The sequence below is a fragment of the Meles meles genome, chromosome 4, assembly GCF_922984935.1.
Source record: "Meles meles chromosome 4, mMelMel3.1 paternal haplotype, whole genome shotgun sequence".
NCBI classification, from domain to species: domain Eukaryota; kingdom Metazoa; phylum Chordata; class Mammalia; order Carnivora; family Mustelidae; genus Meles; species Meles meles.
In genome coordinates this window covers 77,362,844-77,378,318 of record NC_060069.1, presented here as the reverse complement: position 1 = coordinate 77,378,318, position 15,475 = coordinate 77,362,844, and the positions used below count along the sequence as shown (strand labels likewise).

The window sequence follows — 15,475 nt, the reverse complement described above, 5'->3', positions numbered from 1 at the left end:
ACATGGAATTCTTTTGACTCCATTTTGAAGACTGAAAGTATTTCAGTTTCCCAACTGAAAGTATTAACTTTAATAATGATAATAAGAAGCATATTTCACCTTCTTAGGAAGAAACTAAAAACATATTACTTAATGGAGTTCTTAAATTTTAATATATATCACCAATTACAATCAATATAACTTATGTTTAAAGCCATCAAAACACTATAACCTAAAAACACTGGAGATAGGCAGTGTGACCTTGGAGGGGGCCAAGGGCTGGGTACCTCAAGATGGGCCACTTTGGCATGAAGGGTGGGGGCATGGGTGAATAGGTGAAGGAGATTAAGAGTACACTTATCACGATTAGCCCTGAGTAATGTATAGAATTGAGGAATCACTGTACTGTTCACCTAAAACTAAGATAACACTGTATGTTAACGATACTGGAATTTTTTAAAAATTTTTAAATATTTAAAAAAAACTAATTCAAACAATTTTTTTAAAAAGGCAACTGAAACCCAACAGATTCAGGAAAGGCTTTTAACCTCCCTGACAACTGCGTAAAAGAATTTGGACAGGGCGCCGGCGTGGCTCAGTCAGTTAAGCTTCTGCCTTCGGCTCAGGTCAGGTCCTGGGATCAAGTCCTGCATCAGGCTCCTCGCTCAGCAGGGAGTCTGCTTCTCCCTCTGCCTCTCACCCCGTCTTGTGCTCTCTCTCACTCTCTCGAATAAATAAATAAAATCTTTTAAAAAAAAGAAAAAAAGAATTCGGATAGAGGACCTGCTCCAGAAAGAGAACTGTCACTAGAGATAACGACACCAGCACACGACCTAGGTATGGGAGACAGGGAGGAACATAGCAAGGCCTGTTTAAGCAAAGTCCTCTGTGGCCCAAGAGACACTTGTTTACCAAACATTTATTCTTTTTCATTTTCCTGTGAGTTGCGTTTCTTCCCGCTGAAGTCCCAGACCCCTGCCCTCTTCTGCTTCGATCAGAATGATTGCCCTCCCGCAACCAGAGTACTTGGCACGACCCAGGCACTGACACTCTGACCTCTCTAGGTGAGCGCCAAATGAGACCCACAGAGGGCAGACACTTCAGTTAACAAGAATGGGACCCACATACATGGCATCATGTTGGAACACAAAGTAGTCAACACTTACTATTCATTCTCGTTAACTTTACCTTGATGAAGGACTCGTTATTGGTTGCTATGTACACCCGAAAAGACAAGGATGGGTTATGGTCAATGGCTTTGTAGAGAATCACGGCCCCGTGGTGGTACACAGTCTCTTCACTTTGAATAACAGGCCCCACAGGAGAAAGAGAGCTCACACGCCATTTGACGTGGGTTGTAGAATGATCCACGGTAGATTCTAATGAGGCCCCAGAACTTTTAACATGTAAGACTTTGAACGTCATATTGGCATTGTGGTCTGTTAAAATATGAAGGTAAATCAGCAGTCTAGGCAGGACACGGGTTGCACACACATACACACACATGCACAAAAATCAGACATTTAGGAAACAAGTACTTACGACCCAAGCAGAGGGAATGTGGAAACTGAATGGAGGTGAGACAGGTTGGGTCACATTTAACATCAAACAAGGGTCCACCGACAACCCAGGGTTTAACAACCAGGTCTGCATATTTGCTCCAGGACAAAACGCAATACTTGATGTCAACTTTTCTGTTAACCTCAAATATCAGACCAGTTTCAGTGCACTGGTAAGTTCCCTCTGTGTCCAACTTCAGTCTGCATTGGACAGATAAGAACACCTTTTTAGTCTTTATGTTTGGTCGGGAGAGGACTTCTTAAAACTATTTATGTTTTTAATTTCATTCAAAAGCACTAATGAAATTCTATAGCATTCTGAAGAAGCATCACTACCAAAGAAAATAGTCCAAGGAAGCACATAAAGTGTGTGAAATTAATTATGTTGTTTTGTGTTTCCCCTACCTGGGGTTGTTTTTATGTGTGAAGTTAAGTTACTGATGATGTTTAAGTCTTCTCTATTCACAACTACTTACAAAAACTGTTCCTTGGAAAGCGGCCTGGGGGTCACTTGCTCATTTTGTTTCTGGAGAAAAAGTACACACATAAAAGCAGGTAATACACAAGTAATGTTACTTTCTTAAAGCGAATTAAAGAATCATACTCTATAATGAAAAGATACTTACATTTTCAACATTGCAGTGTTCACAATGAGGTTGGATTTTTTTAAGTTCTAAATGACAGAGAAAAAGTTTTATGTATATGAATGCGGTTGGCATTTTCGAATACAAATTTTTTAATAAGTATATGTGACAGGATGAGATGACAAAGTTCAAAGGCACATGCCCCTCAGCAATAACAATATTTGGAAGAATATTTTGGAAAATGTCAGTTTATACCTGAATGCAAATGCTCTTTGGGCAATTCTTTCTCCTCCCACTCTTTCGCTGTGAACGAGATCATACACATGCATTGGCACGAGTCAATCACAGGGTAAATCGTACATGACTCAAGCACCCACCTTAGCTTCCCAACCCACAGAACTTTAAACATGTATTTAAACACCTCCACACGTCAATCCAATGACACATGAGACACTATGTCTGTCAATCCCACTCTGGGTCTAAGGTGTGAAAACAGGCTTGAACGCGACTCGAGTTTTGGTGTACCCCATCTCGGCACATAAAACTTTATGTGATCTTTCTATGCGACCATCATCCTTACACGGGACCCACACGTCCTCCTTTCACACAAGCACGGGAGAGCAGCAGAGGAACCAGCGGTGAGCACATCGCCCGGTTCTTACTCTGAGCAGAAGCTTCCTCCGCGCAAGACCCTCCTGGCTCCCCATCTGTGAAGACAAGAAGGGGTGTATGAGCCATCTCTTCATCAGTTATTCCTCCCCAGGGCCAGCGTCTCCGCTGGAGAGCGGCAGCCTCCACTGAAGATTCATCCACGGCCCAAGATAATGCTCAGCTGGCCTCAGCCCTCTAGCTATTAGGGTTAGACATTAGCTTGGAGGAAAAGAACTGACATCAGATTTTAGGCCTATTTTTTTTTTTAATTTTTATTTTATTTATTTGACAGAGAGAGATCACAAGTAGACAGAGAGGCAGGCAGAGAGAGAGAGAGGGAAGCAGGCTCGCTGCTGAGCAGAGAGACCGATGCGGGACTCGATCCCAGGACCCTGGGATCATGACCTGAGCCGAAGGCAGCGGCTTAACCCACTGAGCCACCCAGGTGCCCCAGATTTTAGGCCTACTTAAACTGGAACAACTATAAGGGTCTCTGATTTGGCATGCAGATTCCTTCCACAGGGAGAAAGGCCCTATATGCTCTGGCTCTTCATTACCTCATCTTCTGCCTGCCTCCCCACACCAGCTGCCTTCCAGTCACCACCTGCCACGTCTCCACCCCAAAGCACACTTCTGATCAGGGCCTTTGCATATACTGTCTCCTCCCACAAATATTCATGTTGCTTGCCCCCTCACATCTTTGTGGTCTCTGCTCAAATGTGCCCGTATCTGAGAGGCTTTTCTGACACACATGCACACTCCCCCTCCCTGAAACAGGGCCTGCCTGACATATTCATTTCCTTCAGGGCATCTCCCCACCTGGCACACTGTGGTTTAGTGTCTTCTGCTTCCTGTTTCTCTCCCCACTAGAATGTAAGCTTCATGAGGACTGTACTTCTAGGGCCTGGTAAGTGCTCAGTCACTGTTTTCTGAATGATTAGACTTCCATAATACAAAACGTATTAAGAAAGGGAAAGCAGGGCACCTGGGTGGCTCAGTCAATGAAGCATCTCCCTTCAGCTCAGGTCATGATCCTGGAGTCCTGGGATTGAGCCCCACATCAGGCTCCCTGCTCAGCAGAGCATCTGCTTCTCCTTCTGCCCCTCACCCTGCTCTTGTTTGCTCGCTCTCTCTCTCACTCTCTCTCAATAAACAAATAAAATCTTTTTTAAAAAAGAAAGAAAGGGAACAGCAATGAATTTTTCTATTATCTACACTGGTCACTAGTTGCATGAGCTCGGGCCCTCTGGTGGCATTACTAAGTCTCCCCATGCTTCACTTTCCACATCTATCAAACAGGGATTAGAATAATACCACCCCCCCCCCCGGCAAAAATTAAGGAAAATCAAATGACCATTCCCTAATTCAGTAAGTGTTAGATAACTATTATTAACTATTATTTTGCTATGGTGATAGATGTGACTCATTAAAAAATTCGAGAATTCTAGACAACTCCTGTCACTTAAGGCAAGACCTAATGTGTCAAATGCTTGGTTTTACATTGTAAACGTCTGAACAACCTCTGGGAGCATCACCCCATGGGTAAGGCATTCATCAACACATGTACAAGGTCCTATGCCATCCCCCATGCCCAGAAAGTACAGACACCCCCCAGGACAGCGCTCCACCCCAGCACACACAAGCTGACTGATCTGTCAGCCTATCGGGAGCTCCAGCTTTAAAAAGAAAAAAAAAAGAAAAAAAAATTAAGATAACATGCCAATAGAGATTAAAAGTATTCAGAGTCCTGGACTCAGAACACTATAGATCTGAAGTACCAACCCACCTCCTGCAGCACACCACCCTCCAATCATATTTCCTCAGTCACTGTCCTATAAAGGATCATAAAATTCTACTTTATTGATTGGCTGTATGTCTGCATTGTATTTCATCCACAGCCCATGGTTTTCCGCCTTAGGAGCAGGGAAAGTGAAAGAGATCAGAGAATCCTAACCAGCTGGGAAACACCGAGCCTCTGACCAGGTCTTCCCAGCCAAAGCAGAGAAATGGATGTAATTCTCCCCAACTTATCGACCACGGCTTCCCTTCAAGCATGGTTGGGTGACCCCAAAGTTCATGCCTGTGAGTAGAAAGCGGATCCACTCGGTAAGAGAACGGGTAGGCCTGCACTGTTAGCTAGAGCACAGAGGAGCGAACATTCCAAGGCAGCCCACCTGGACTTTCCACCTGACCTGGGAATGGAGGTGAAGAATCACAGCCCTTTTAACAAAGAGAATCTTGGAGGAAGGCAGGGCTCTTCCATGACCTGGGGCTCCAAGAACAAGCATCCTCAGCCCACCCACAGAAGATGCCAGGACACTTGGGCTGCCAGAGAATACCAAGATGTCTAACCCAGCCAAGGGCCAGCCCCTCCGTGCTCCACGTTTGCCCTGCTGACCACACTGACCGCACCGATTTTGAAACTATTTTGAGCCTCACTGACTCCAAATGCCTTCCACCTATGTTGCCTGCCTGGGTGAGGCCTGGCCCCTGGCCTAGCTCTGGATCCTAAGGGTCCTGAATGCAGACTCTGTGTCTCTACAGCCCTTTACCCAGTTATTATCAGGGATAACAGTGGAAACCTGATCCAATGCCAGCTTTCTAGTTTCACTTCTATTTTAATCCAATCTATGAAGGCTGGACTTTCGACTGCATTTTGGAGGATGGAAATAATCCATAATGTACAGAGAACTGGGGGTGAGAGGGTTGGCACACATTTTTTTCTTTATGGCTATCAGAGTATGACATCTCCACGAGAGTGCTACACACGTCATTACAGCTTCTCCTCAATGTGTAACATGACTGCAAGAACTTACAGTTACCACCACAGGCTCTCCACTGAGAAATTGCAGAGAGAATCAGATTATATAAAGACTTGTGAGCTAAAAGACTTCATTTAAGTACTGCAAAGGAGCCCTCTAACTGCCTTGCTACAGCGTTCAGGGACAGATGAGAGTCTAAGAACTGGGGGGAAAAATCCTACAGTAAAATAAAATCACTTAAAATACAAGCTTAGTCACACAAAAACTTTCGACAAAAACCATATTTTATATTTAGAATCCCCTTCAAGTGGTTTCATACTCAAGTTGTTCACGGATAGCTATAACAGCATGCCAGAAACTCCTAACCACAAATGGTGCATTTACAGCGGCAGACAGTCAGTGGGCCGCAATCTGTGAGCAGCGAGCCCCACCAAGGGAAGCTGTGGCCGCTTACGGCGGCCCCGCAGTCCTTCCTCAGGCAGGGGCCTCAGAGCAACAATGCACACATACAGTCTTGGTACCGATGCACATCACAGGCACATGCTTTTTTTGCTCTGTGTAGTGAGCTCCCATTTCCAAAACACTTAGAGAAGTTTCCTAACGTTCACCTTAATTTTGCACGGGAAAAAGATAACGAGCAAGTGATCGGTAATGTAAAAATCCCAGAGGCTATCCTCCCCTTTCTTCCTTTCAACAACAAAAAATAAAATCAAGAGGAAGGATATACTCACTTGTTTGTTCTGGTTCTTGTTCCTCGTTATCTACAAAAAGCAAAGAAGCCTAAATCAAACTCTTCTGACAACCAAGAGGAAACACGGGCTAATGGGAGAATAGGTAAAATGTTTGGCTCTCGCCAATAGCAACCACTTCCTGCCTTTCTTCTTCAGCTCATCCTGTTCTCCCACTTCGCTTGCCAACTGGAAAGTATTTGCCATGTAGGCATTTCTTCAGGACTTCACAAAACCATGCTAGCAATAGGTCCTCAAACAATATAAGGGATGTGTGCATTACTTTAAAATAAAAATAAAGGCTCATAGATTTAACCAGAATTCCGTGATTAAGGAAAAGCATACGTTACTCACCAGATTCACTCTCAGAGCTACTCTCAGAACTGCTGTCCCCTCCTGAATAGAAACATACGCCAAGGGAAGTTCACAGTGAATAAAAAATAAGAACTGTTTTTTAATTATATCTATTATAAAATAGATCCGAACTCAACTAATTTCTTCCTAATTTAATAAATTCTCATTGAGTCCAAAACCAGTCTGGTTTCTCTAAGAGGGGGCTTGTTTTTCTTTGGAACTGGATAGAACATACTGAGTATGAGCTCCTGTTACCCTCTGGCTGCAGGAACCACTTCCTCTGGTTGTTGCTCGAGTCCTTCCCAGCGGTGACTCGCCCTCCCTGCTCCTGCCTGGCTCCTGCATTTGCACATCTGGACATGTCACACACTAGGCCAGTGACACAACTGTGCAGAAGTTCTGGCGTGTGTGTGCCACTGACTGAAGCACAGGACAAACGTAGTCCCTATTATCCAACTACTTCTGGAAAAAGTGGTCCCCACGAATACTCCCTTCACCTCCTCACCCCCGACTCCGTGTCTCAGTCCACTGCAATCGCGCTTCTGTTCCCACAGCTTGCTGGAAATCCTCTTCCTGATATCCCTAAAGGACTACTAGCACCCAGAAAATAAATCCCGCAGGTAGACACCCATCACTCCCTCTGGCCCACAGGACCCTCCCGAGATGTCTGTCCTGCTTCTCCTACCACTCTAAGAGCTTTCCACTAGTGGCCTTGCAACTCCTCTCTTCTCCTACCACCCCCCTCCCCAATTACTAATGCCCCAGGTCCCACATTCCCAGCCTCTCTTCCCCCTTGAGCCCTCAGCAGGCATGGCACCAACTCCCCAGTAGGATCCCGACCTCCACCTCCAGGGACACCTGGGCCTCTCCTGGCAGACCCCAGGAGCTGTCCAGGCCCAACCTGCCGGCCAGGCTCATTCCCCCATTCCCACTCCTCATTCTCTGTACCTCCCAGTTTCCATACTCTGCCTCCCCCTCCACACAGCCTCTGGATTCAGAAAGTACATACACGGAAAGCTATTAGCATTATTCCCAAACCCTTCCTCCCTCTGTTCTTAAGGAAGGAGTGGCAGCAGTTACAGGGAGAAGGGAAAAGATCTGAGAATAATGATGAGAACAATAATAATCGCAGCCCATAGAAGCTTGTTCTGAGTGTTCCATGTGCCAGGCACGTATATGTGTTAACTTGTTTACATATATTTACTCATCTTTTCTTATTCATTTTGTATATGTAGACTTTACATATATTTATGTAAAACACTTCACACGTATTTACACCTTTCTCCTCATGACTGTCCAATGATGAAAGCGGAGGCCTGCCCACCTGCAGGGCTGGAAGCACAGAACAGGGGTTCTCAATGCTGGCTGCACCTTGGAGCCACCTGGAAAGCTTTCTCAACACATCCATGCCCCGGACTCAGCCCTTCCCTAGAGGTTCTGATTTAGCTGGTCTGGGGTGGGACCTGAACAGCAGTATTTACCTTTCAAGTCTCCAGATGACTGCAACATGCAGTTCGGACTGAGAACCACTGGCCTAGAATCAATCTATTTTAACCACTCCCCTAGTCCCCAAACTTGAACGCCAGGATGACTGCCGCTCCTTCTCCAAGCCTTTCTGGTTCTAGTTACCGTCCCACTGCCCGGAAGTCCCTCCCTCAAGCCTCACCTCTGGAGTTCCCAGGATCCATTCAAACCCAGCCCAAAGTCACTTCTGGGGTCCTCCTTCCCACCGGGTTAGCCACGCCTCCTCTGCGATCCCTCCCCTCACACAGACCAACTGGCAAAAACAGTGGCTGCTTGTCTCGCGGTTGGTCTGTGAGGCCTGGAGGACCGAGGCCACGTCTTATCCCCTTAGTTGCGCAGCACCCACCGCGACACACACACTCAAAGTGTGAACGAACATTCGCCCAGCTTCAAAGTACCAGGCCGACCAAGACAGCCTCCTAGTCAGTTTCCTCTCTTACGGAAACTGCCACCTACCGGTCTGGGGCGGTGTGCGTCCTCCTTCAGTCTCTCCTTGCCCTTCCTGTAAGGAGGCCAGCTTGCAAGGCAGCAGTTGGGAGATGCCTGAATGCAACAGAGTAGCCGCAGTCCGTAAGTAAAATAAATGATCATTCTTGAAAACAGCAAATGCTCCATAGAGTGTAAGTTTTTTAACACCTCCACACTGACTCAGGAGTACCGTACCTTTTCCTTCTGAAGGGGCATTGTGAGGGTCATCACTGCAACAAGAAAAGAAAAAGATTTTTAAAAACCGATACTAATTTTATATAAAATAATTACAAAAATCTTCAAAATGATCATTATATTGTTTCTCCAGAAATGCTGCAAATTAAAAAACTCTCTCCCTCCTCAAAGGTTTTCCTGCCCCTCTCACTCTCCACCTGTGGCCTCACCCCACCTACAGCCAGGCCTAACTCATCAGTGGGGCTTCTGGGGAGTGCACCTGACCCCTTGTCCCATCACACCCCCAGGAACCAGCACCGCACCTTCTAGGCTCACGGGATTGCCATTCCATGCCCAGCCATCTGGCCTTCCTCTGTCACGTCCCTAGGCACACAGTCCTAACTGCCCATCCCGCGCTGGCATCCAGCCCTCCATCTGGTTCCCTGAGTCATCCTCCCTCTCCCTGATCGTCTCCCTCTGCCTCCCTGGCCTCCTCCCTCACATATGGCACCCCAAATAGTGAGGGCTCCTGTAGGAAGCATGTAACGAACGAGAAGGCCTCTCCCTTGTCCCCTCCACGGCCTGAACTCTCCATGCCCTATGCACATGGTCTCCACTCTCCCGCTCCCCATTCTCCCCTGCACTCAAAGCCACCTGGCTTCTGCTCTCCCACGCTGCCACTGACTCCTGGCGGACAGACCCAGTGGGCCCTCTGCAGTCCTCAGTGACCACGGCCTCACTAGATGAAGCAGGTGGCGGGCTTTTCCGTGGCTTCCATGTCCCTTCTTACCTGCTGCCACCCCCCCCCACCCCCCCCCCCCGCTGTGTACTTCATTTTCCCCGCCCCCGCATCAGCCTCCAGGGCAGCAGCAGCTACCTGATCAGGAGTCACCCCTGTGCACCCTTGTCTTCCTGCCTCACACCACCTCAGGGTGCCCCTTCACATCAGGGTTTCTGATCCTAAATCTGCACCTCTTTCCCAGGCCTCTTCTCGGAGTTCCAGGTGCCCAGGGTCACTGCAGCACTTTAAATTAACTACACTGCTATCCATCTTCAGGGAGAACCTGCTCCTCCTGACCTGTCTTTGCAGAGAATCACATCCCGGGGGCACCTAGTTGAGACCTCCGGCCCTCACCAGCTCCTGCCCCCTCTTGCTCATCAAGCAGCCAGTCCTCCTGAGCCTCCCTCTAGACACCTCTCAAATCTGTCCCCTCCTCAGCATACACTCTCTGCCTCAGTTCCAGTGCACTCCCTCTCTCCCCTCTCTCTCCCCATCTCTCACCATGGGCCCTCACCTGGCTGGCTGATGGTAATTTTCTCATAATTACTATGCATGCCTGCAGTCTCCCTCTCCTGGCTCATCAGTGACTATCAGTGTGGTCTCCTCACACCTTTGCTTATACCTTTCTGTGGCTTCTCACTGGTTTCTGCCTAGACCTAAGCTCCTTGGGAGGGTGCACAACGACCTCCACCCTGCTCCGTTGTCTCCCTTCCATGCGCTCAGCCAGAGTGAAAGTTCTTCGGTGTCCCAAGCACACCCAGGATCTCCCTCTCTCCCTCTCTCTCTCTCACACACACACACACATATCACTCTCTGTATCACCAACCCCCACCTAGGGTCACTGCCTATGGCCTTGCAAATCATGTGCCCAACTCTGGGGGCTCTGTGAACATGCACTCTGATGTTAGGGCACCCCCTGGAGGTGTGTGTGTGTGGAGAAGTGACAGCCCGGCCCTCCCCTTGATGCCCAAACTCCTATTCATCACAGAAGAACAGCACTTCTCATAGTATAGTCTGAGGAACATGAGAGCTATAGGAGGTACCCTCTAAAAACTGTTGTTCTGGGCCCACTGAATCAGAATCTTTGAGGAATAAATGAAAGGACGGGAAGAAAACAACAATGATGTTATTTGCACTTATATATGTTTAAAATCTTTATTTTCTCATTCCATCACTGCAAAAAGCCCCTGAAGGCCGTTTTACAAATGCAGAGACTGGCTCAGACAGGTTAATTAACTTCCTCAGGGTCACAGAGCTAAGGACTAGAGAAGGAGCACCTGACTCTAGTCCTTTATCACTTCAAAGCCCACACACTTGCCTGGCCCAGTGCCTTCCCTCCCTGCCCACCACTCCACCCCCAAATCCCAACCCTGGGAGCAAAGCGAGGACCCAGACAGCAAGGGCAGCAGACCCACTGCTTTCCCTCTCCCTCCTCTTCTTCTCCATGTCAGTTGGGATCCCCGGATGTTGGTGTTGTAAGCCTCCTCAACTCAAGATTTTAGGTAAACTTCCCCAAGTATTTGGTATTTCCCAAGCTCCATGGTTCTAGGAAATACACACATTCTCGTTTTCAGACTTAAATCCCTTCGTTTTTTAATCCTCAACTCTTGCTCAAAAGGTCAGGCCATGGTGGCAAAGTTGTAATTGCGAAATGCTTCAAGAAACTAAGAAAGGCTAAAATATGGTTTTTAGGGTTTTTTTTTTTTTTTTAGATTTTATTTATTTATTTGACAGAGAGAGAGATCACAAGTAGGCAGAGAGGCAGGCAGAGAGAGAGGAGGAAGCAGGCTCCCTGTGGAGCAGAGAGCCCGATGCGGGGCTCGATCCCAGGACCCTGAGATCATGACCTGAGCCGAAGGCAGCAGCTTAATCCACTGAGCCACCCAGGCGCCCCTTAGGGTTTTTTTTTTTAAGATTTTATTTACTTATTTAACACAGAGAGAGAGACCACAAGTGAGCAGAGAAGAATGCAGAGAGAGGGGGAAGAAGCAGGCTCCCTGCTGAGCAGAGAGGCGATGCAGGGATTGGTTTCCAGGACCCTGAGATCATGACCTGAGCTGAAGGCAGAGGCTTAGCCCACTGAGCCACCCAGGTGCTCCTAAAATATAGTTTTTAAAGAAATGTCTAAAAGAATAAGTGCCACCTTCTTTCTCTAGACTCCTACCTCTTATAATGCAGTCACTATGCCTTTTAATTTGAAGATAATTATGAGAACATGGATTGAAAGTTTGTCATTCTTATTGCATAAAATATGCCTGATTAAAACTCACTTTTGTGTTCTCAACAAAACTGTTTTTCTCCTTACTAGTACTTTCATTTTCCCCTTTCTGCAGCTGCTTATCTGTTTCCAGACATGTATCCATCTGCTTAGATACTACAACTTTTGCTAAAACCCAGAAAGCCTCTGCATAAAGCCTTTATTTTCTCCATGAAGTAGATGAGAGTGAGTGGTGTCCAAGATGAGATCAGTGAGGCCCAGAGGTGGAAGGCCAGCTTCCCCACAGAAACACCAGGCACCAACCCCGGAACAGTAATGGGGGAGGGGCTTAGACCTGATGAGAGGAGGCAGCTCTCTCCCCTACCCTCATCCCCCACCCCCACCTCAGGAAAGCCAGACCCCAGTGGACCCACAGGGCCCCTTGCAACTGAATGAATGCTAGGTGGCCACGCTCTCTTCTATCATGGGCGCTGTCCTAAAGTAAAACCACAGCAACTATCAAAAGAGAGCAGCCAGTCCAAACGCTCTCAGTATAATTCATGGACTGGAGAGAAGTAGGAAAGGGGCAGGGACATCTACTCAGCACCTGAAGCTCCTTAAATGTTGATGTGGACTCCATCATTGTTACTAGGTAGAATTTTCCTGCCGTTCCAACACCAGCATCAAATATAAATGCTGCCGGGGAGCCTGGGTGGCTCAGTGGGTTAAGCCTCTGCCTTCGGCTCAGGTCATGATCTCAAGGTCCTGGGTCATGATCTCAGGGTCCTGGGATAGAGCCCCACATCAGGCTCTCTGCTCAGCAGGGAGCCTGCTGCCCCCTCTCTCTCTGCCTGCCTCTCTGCCTACTTGTGATCTCGGTCTGTCAAATAAATAAATAAAATCTTCAAAAAAAAAAAAAAATATATATATATATAAATGCTGCCTCCTTCCTATCAGCCCCCAGGCCCCAGACTGGTACAGCTCCTTCCCTTAGGGGGAAACAAAAACACCCTGCGTCCCCGAGCTGCTACAGGATGTAAAATACGGGCTTAAAAACCTCAAAGGGCTAATATTAAGTGAGAGTGTTTATTACCTGTTTGTTGGAAAATGTGGATTCTGTGAAACTATGTGCAAATGAGTAAAACCAACTGTTGTCAGAATTAAGTCATAGCTGCAATGAAATGAAACCTGAGAGCAACACCAAATCCTCACATAGGTTCAGGAGCTTAAAACTTCCAAGAGTGCTTTCAGACCCACAAGAGCACCAGCTCCTCACATGAACTCTGCCAGGAAGACGTGGCCAGGACTGCGATCCCCACATGCAGATGGGGACACTGCAGCTCAGAGGTGTTGGGTCACGTGGCCAAACCCACCCAGGGCGGGGAGCGATGCAGGAGAACCAGAATACAAGCACTCCAAGCTCTCACAGGAAGCCCCATCTCCCGCCTTGGCAGCCAGCTTGACTCTGTGCAGCCTGGACAGGTGGCTATTGGGCATAAGAATGATTTCACTCCAATCTGGCTCTGTAAGTAATAAGTCTCCACCTAAAGATTTTTAACAATCCTTAAAGTAAAAATAAAGTCTTAATATGATAATGGCTTGTATTGGTTAAATGTTTGCTGTATGCTGGAAATTAAGCCAAGGACTCAGCCTTATGTCGATCAGCTCATTTAACCATCATGACCATCTTTTAAGCGCCTAACACTGGGCTAGTAAGTATCCCCATCGCACAGAAGAAGAAATAATGCTCAGAGATCTTGGGTGACTCACCCAAGAACCATGGTCTATCTGATTGCAGAGTCCAAACTTTTATCAGTACAGTTTAACAACAAAAAGCTAAAAATTCTGCCAAGCAGAATAACGACAAAACACCAGTCTTTCTTCCTACTAAGGTTCCTACTGCCTATGAAGGTAATTCTCCACTGTAGGTAAACAGAGTTTTTAGGCATAATTACATCCATAATAAGCCCCAAATCTTCCTCTAACTAACTTTTCACCAGAATTAAACCATCTCTAACCAAACTGATGGTAACCCCCAGGTTTTACTTCTTTTAGCCGCTATCAATCCTCTAGAAAACAGACCATAACAAGTAAAGTAAAACCCATAGGTAAATCAGTTAAAGAAAGTGAAAAAGATTTTATGTTAGCCACAAACTAAAGTTAAAATTCATAATCATGAAATAAATATACTTCCCAGGGCATAGTCCCAATGCAAATAATATTCTCTATAACATAGCTCTCTTTCCCATCAACTCAGATTAACAAACGCCTATTTACCCTATGACAGGTGCTGCACTGGGCAGAGGGGATATAAAAGTAACACAAGACACATGAACCTTGTCCCCAGGGGGAACGGTAAGGGAGGAGGGAGACAGATCAGAAAACAAATACATTTGTATATGAGGCAGGGAGAGCAAAATAAAAATAAACATAAGTATAGTGTTAGCCCAGCGCAGGCTCTGAGGAACTAGGAAGAACTGAGCTCTTATGCTAAGATCACAGGCACGTGACAAACTACACCAGCCAATTAAACCGTGATGCTAAGGCCATCTTGCATTTTCAAAGAGTGCTGCTTCCCCACAAACAGGATCCTCTAGCTTTCAGGCTCAGAAAAAGCTGAAAATGAAAGGAACCTACAAGATCTTCCAGTCTGATACATCATTCTACAAGGGGAGATGGGAATCTAGGAGAGGGTAAGTGAATACATACCCACGATCACATAGCAAGTTATAAGCAGACACAATATCATAACTTGTCCCAGGTCTCCTGGTTTCTTCATCAATTTATTCAACTAACACCTGTGGAGCGTATGTGCCAGATACCAGTAAACAAAGGAACGGGTCTGTGCCTTCCCCAGCCCATCAGCCTGATGGCGAAGCCTGACTTCCTGTATCGGAGACAGGAAGTGCTTTGAGAGAATGACAAGACAGCTCCTCTAAGATTGAGGAATTGGGGAGGGCTCCCAGGGGAAGTGACGTTTAAGCTGAACGACAAAGGACAGCAGAAATGGACAGGAGAGAAGAACTGGGAGTAGTGAGGGCAGCTCCTGTCTGAGACAGGAAAGAGTAGATCAAGGTCCAGGAACAGGAGGAAAGCAAGTGTGGTCAGGGAGAGAGAAACAGGGGATGAGGAAGGTCAGGAAGGGGGAGAAATCCTAACTCTGTAACCAAACTGATGGTAACCCCCAGGAGGCTAGTGGCAATTATTCAGTCTGCTGCGTAGTCTCTACATTTCCATCCTGGGAAGACTGAAAACGTGAAAGCAGAGAAGGAAGTCAATAGTGCAGTGCAGGACAGCAGATTTTGACAACGTCTTCCACGGGAACTGCCTGAATGCGTACGACCCTCTGACAACCTGCAGGTTAAGACACTGCTTGTGTAGCATCCAGAGGCCTAAGCATATCCCCAAAGAAAACCTCAATCCCCCAGGCCACAAGAGACAGTCCCCCTGCCAGGGCAGTTGTAGTACTAGGTGACAAAAACCTCCCAGGGAGCTATGTAACTTTAAAGCACACTCCAAGGAAAGTGTCTTCATTCAGAACCAAGCTCTGGAAGCCAACAGTGCCATCCCCACAAGCCAAGACAGAAAGACTTCCAACCATGCCAAGCCCTCCAGGACCACCCCTGAGGTAGATCGGAGACTCAATAAAGGGAAGGTAGGGGCAGGTGGGGGAGTGGGGACAGGAAAGATGTAGGCACCTGGAGCCACCAGCTG

General features: G+C 47.0%; 1 protein-coding gene across 1 annotated transcript in view; it reads right to left on the bottom strand.

The window, feature by feature from the left end:
* Nucleotides 1–15,475, bottom strand: part of LOC123940709 — a 47,244-nt gene that overhangs the window by 15,662 nt on the left and 16,107 nt on the right. Inside the window, exons 3-12 of the mRNA XM_046003664.1 lie at nucleotides 8,805–8,839; nucleotides 8,598–8,684; nucleotides 6,618–6,659; nucleotides 6,267–6,296; nucleotides 2,785–2,829; nucleotides 2,378–2,425; nucleotides 2,165–2,211; nucleotides 2,015–2,064; nucleotides 1,522–1,739; nucleotides 1,168–1,418 (exon numbers count right to left, since the gene is read on the bottom strand). Of these exons, the coding sequence (XP_045859620.1) occupies nucleotides 1,168–1,418; nucleotides 1,522–1,739; nucleotides 2,015–2,064; nucleotides 2,165–2,211; nucleotides 2,378–2,425; nucleotides 2,785–2,829; nucleotides 6,267–6,296; nucleotides 6,618–6,659; nucleotides 8,598–8,684; nucleotides 8,805–8,839 (853 nt within the window). The remainder of the gene's footprint in view (nucleotides 1–1,167; nucleotides 1,419–1,521; nucleotides 1,740–2,014; nucleotides 2,065–2,164; nucleotides 2,212–2,377; nucleotides 2,426–2,784; nucleotides 2,830–6,266; nucleotides 6,297–6,617; nucleotides 6,660–8,597; nucleotides 8,685–8,804; nucleotides 8,840–15,475) is intronic.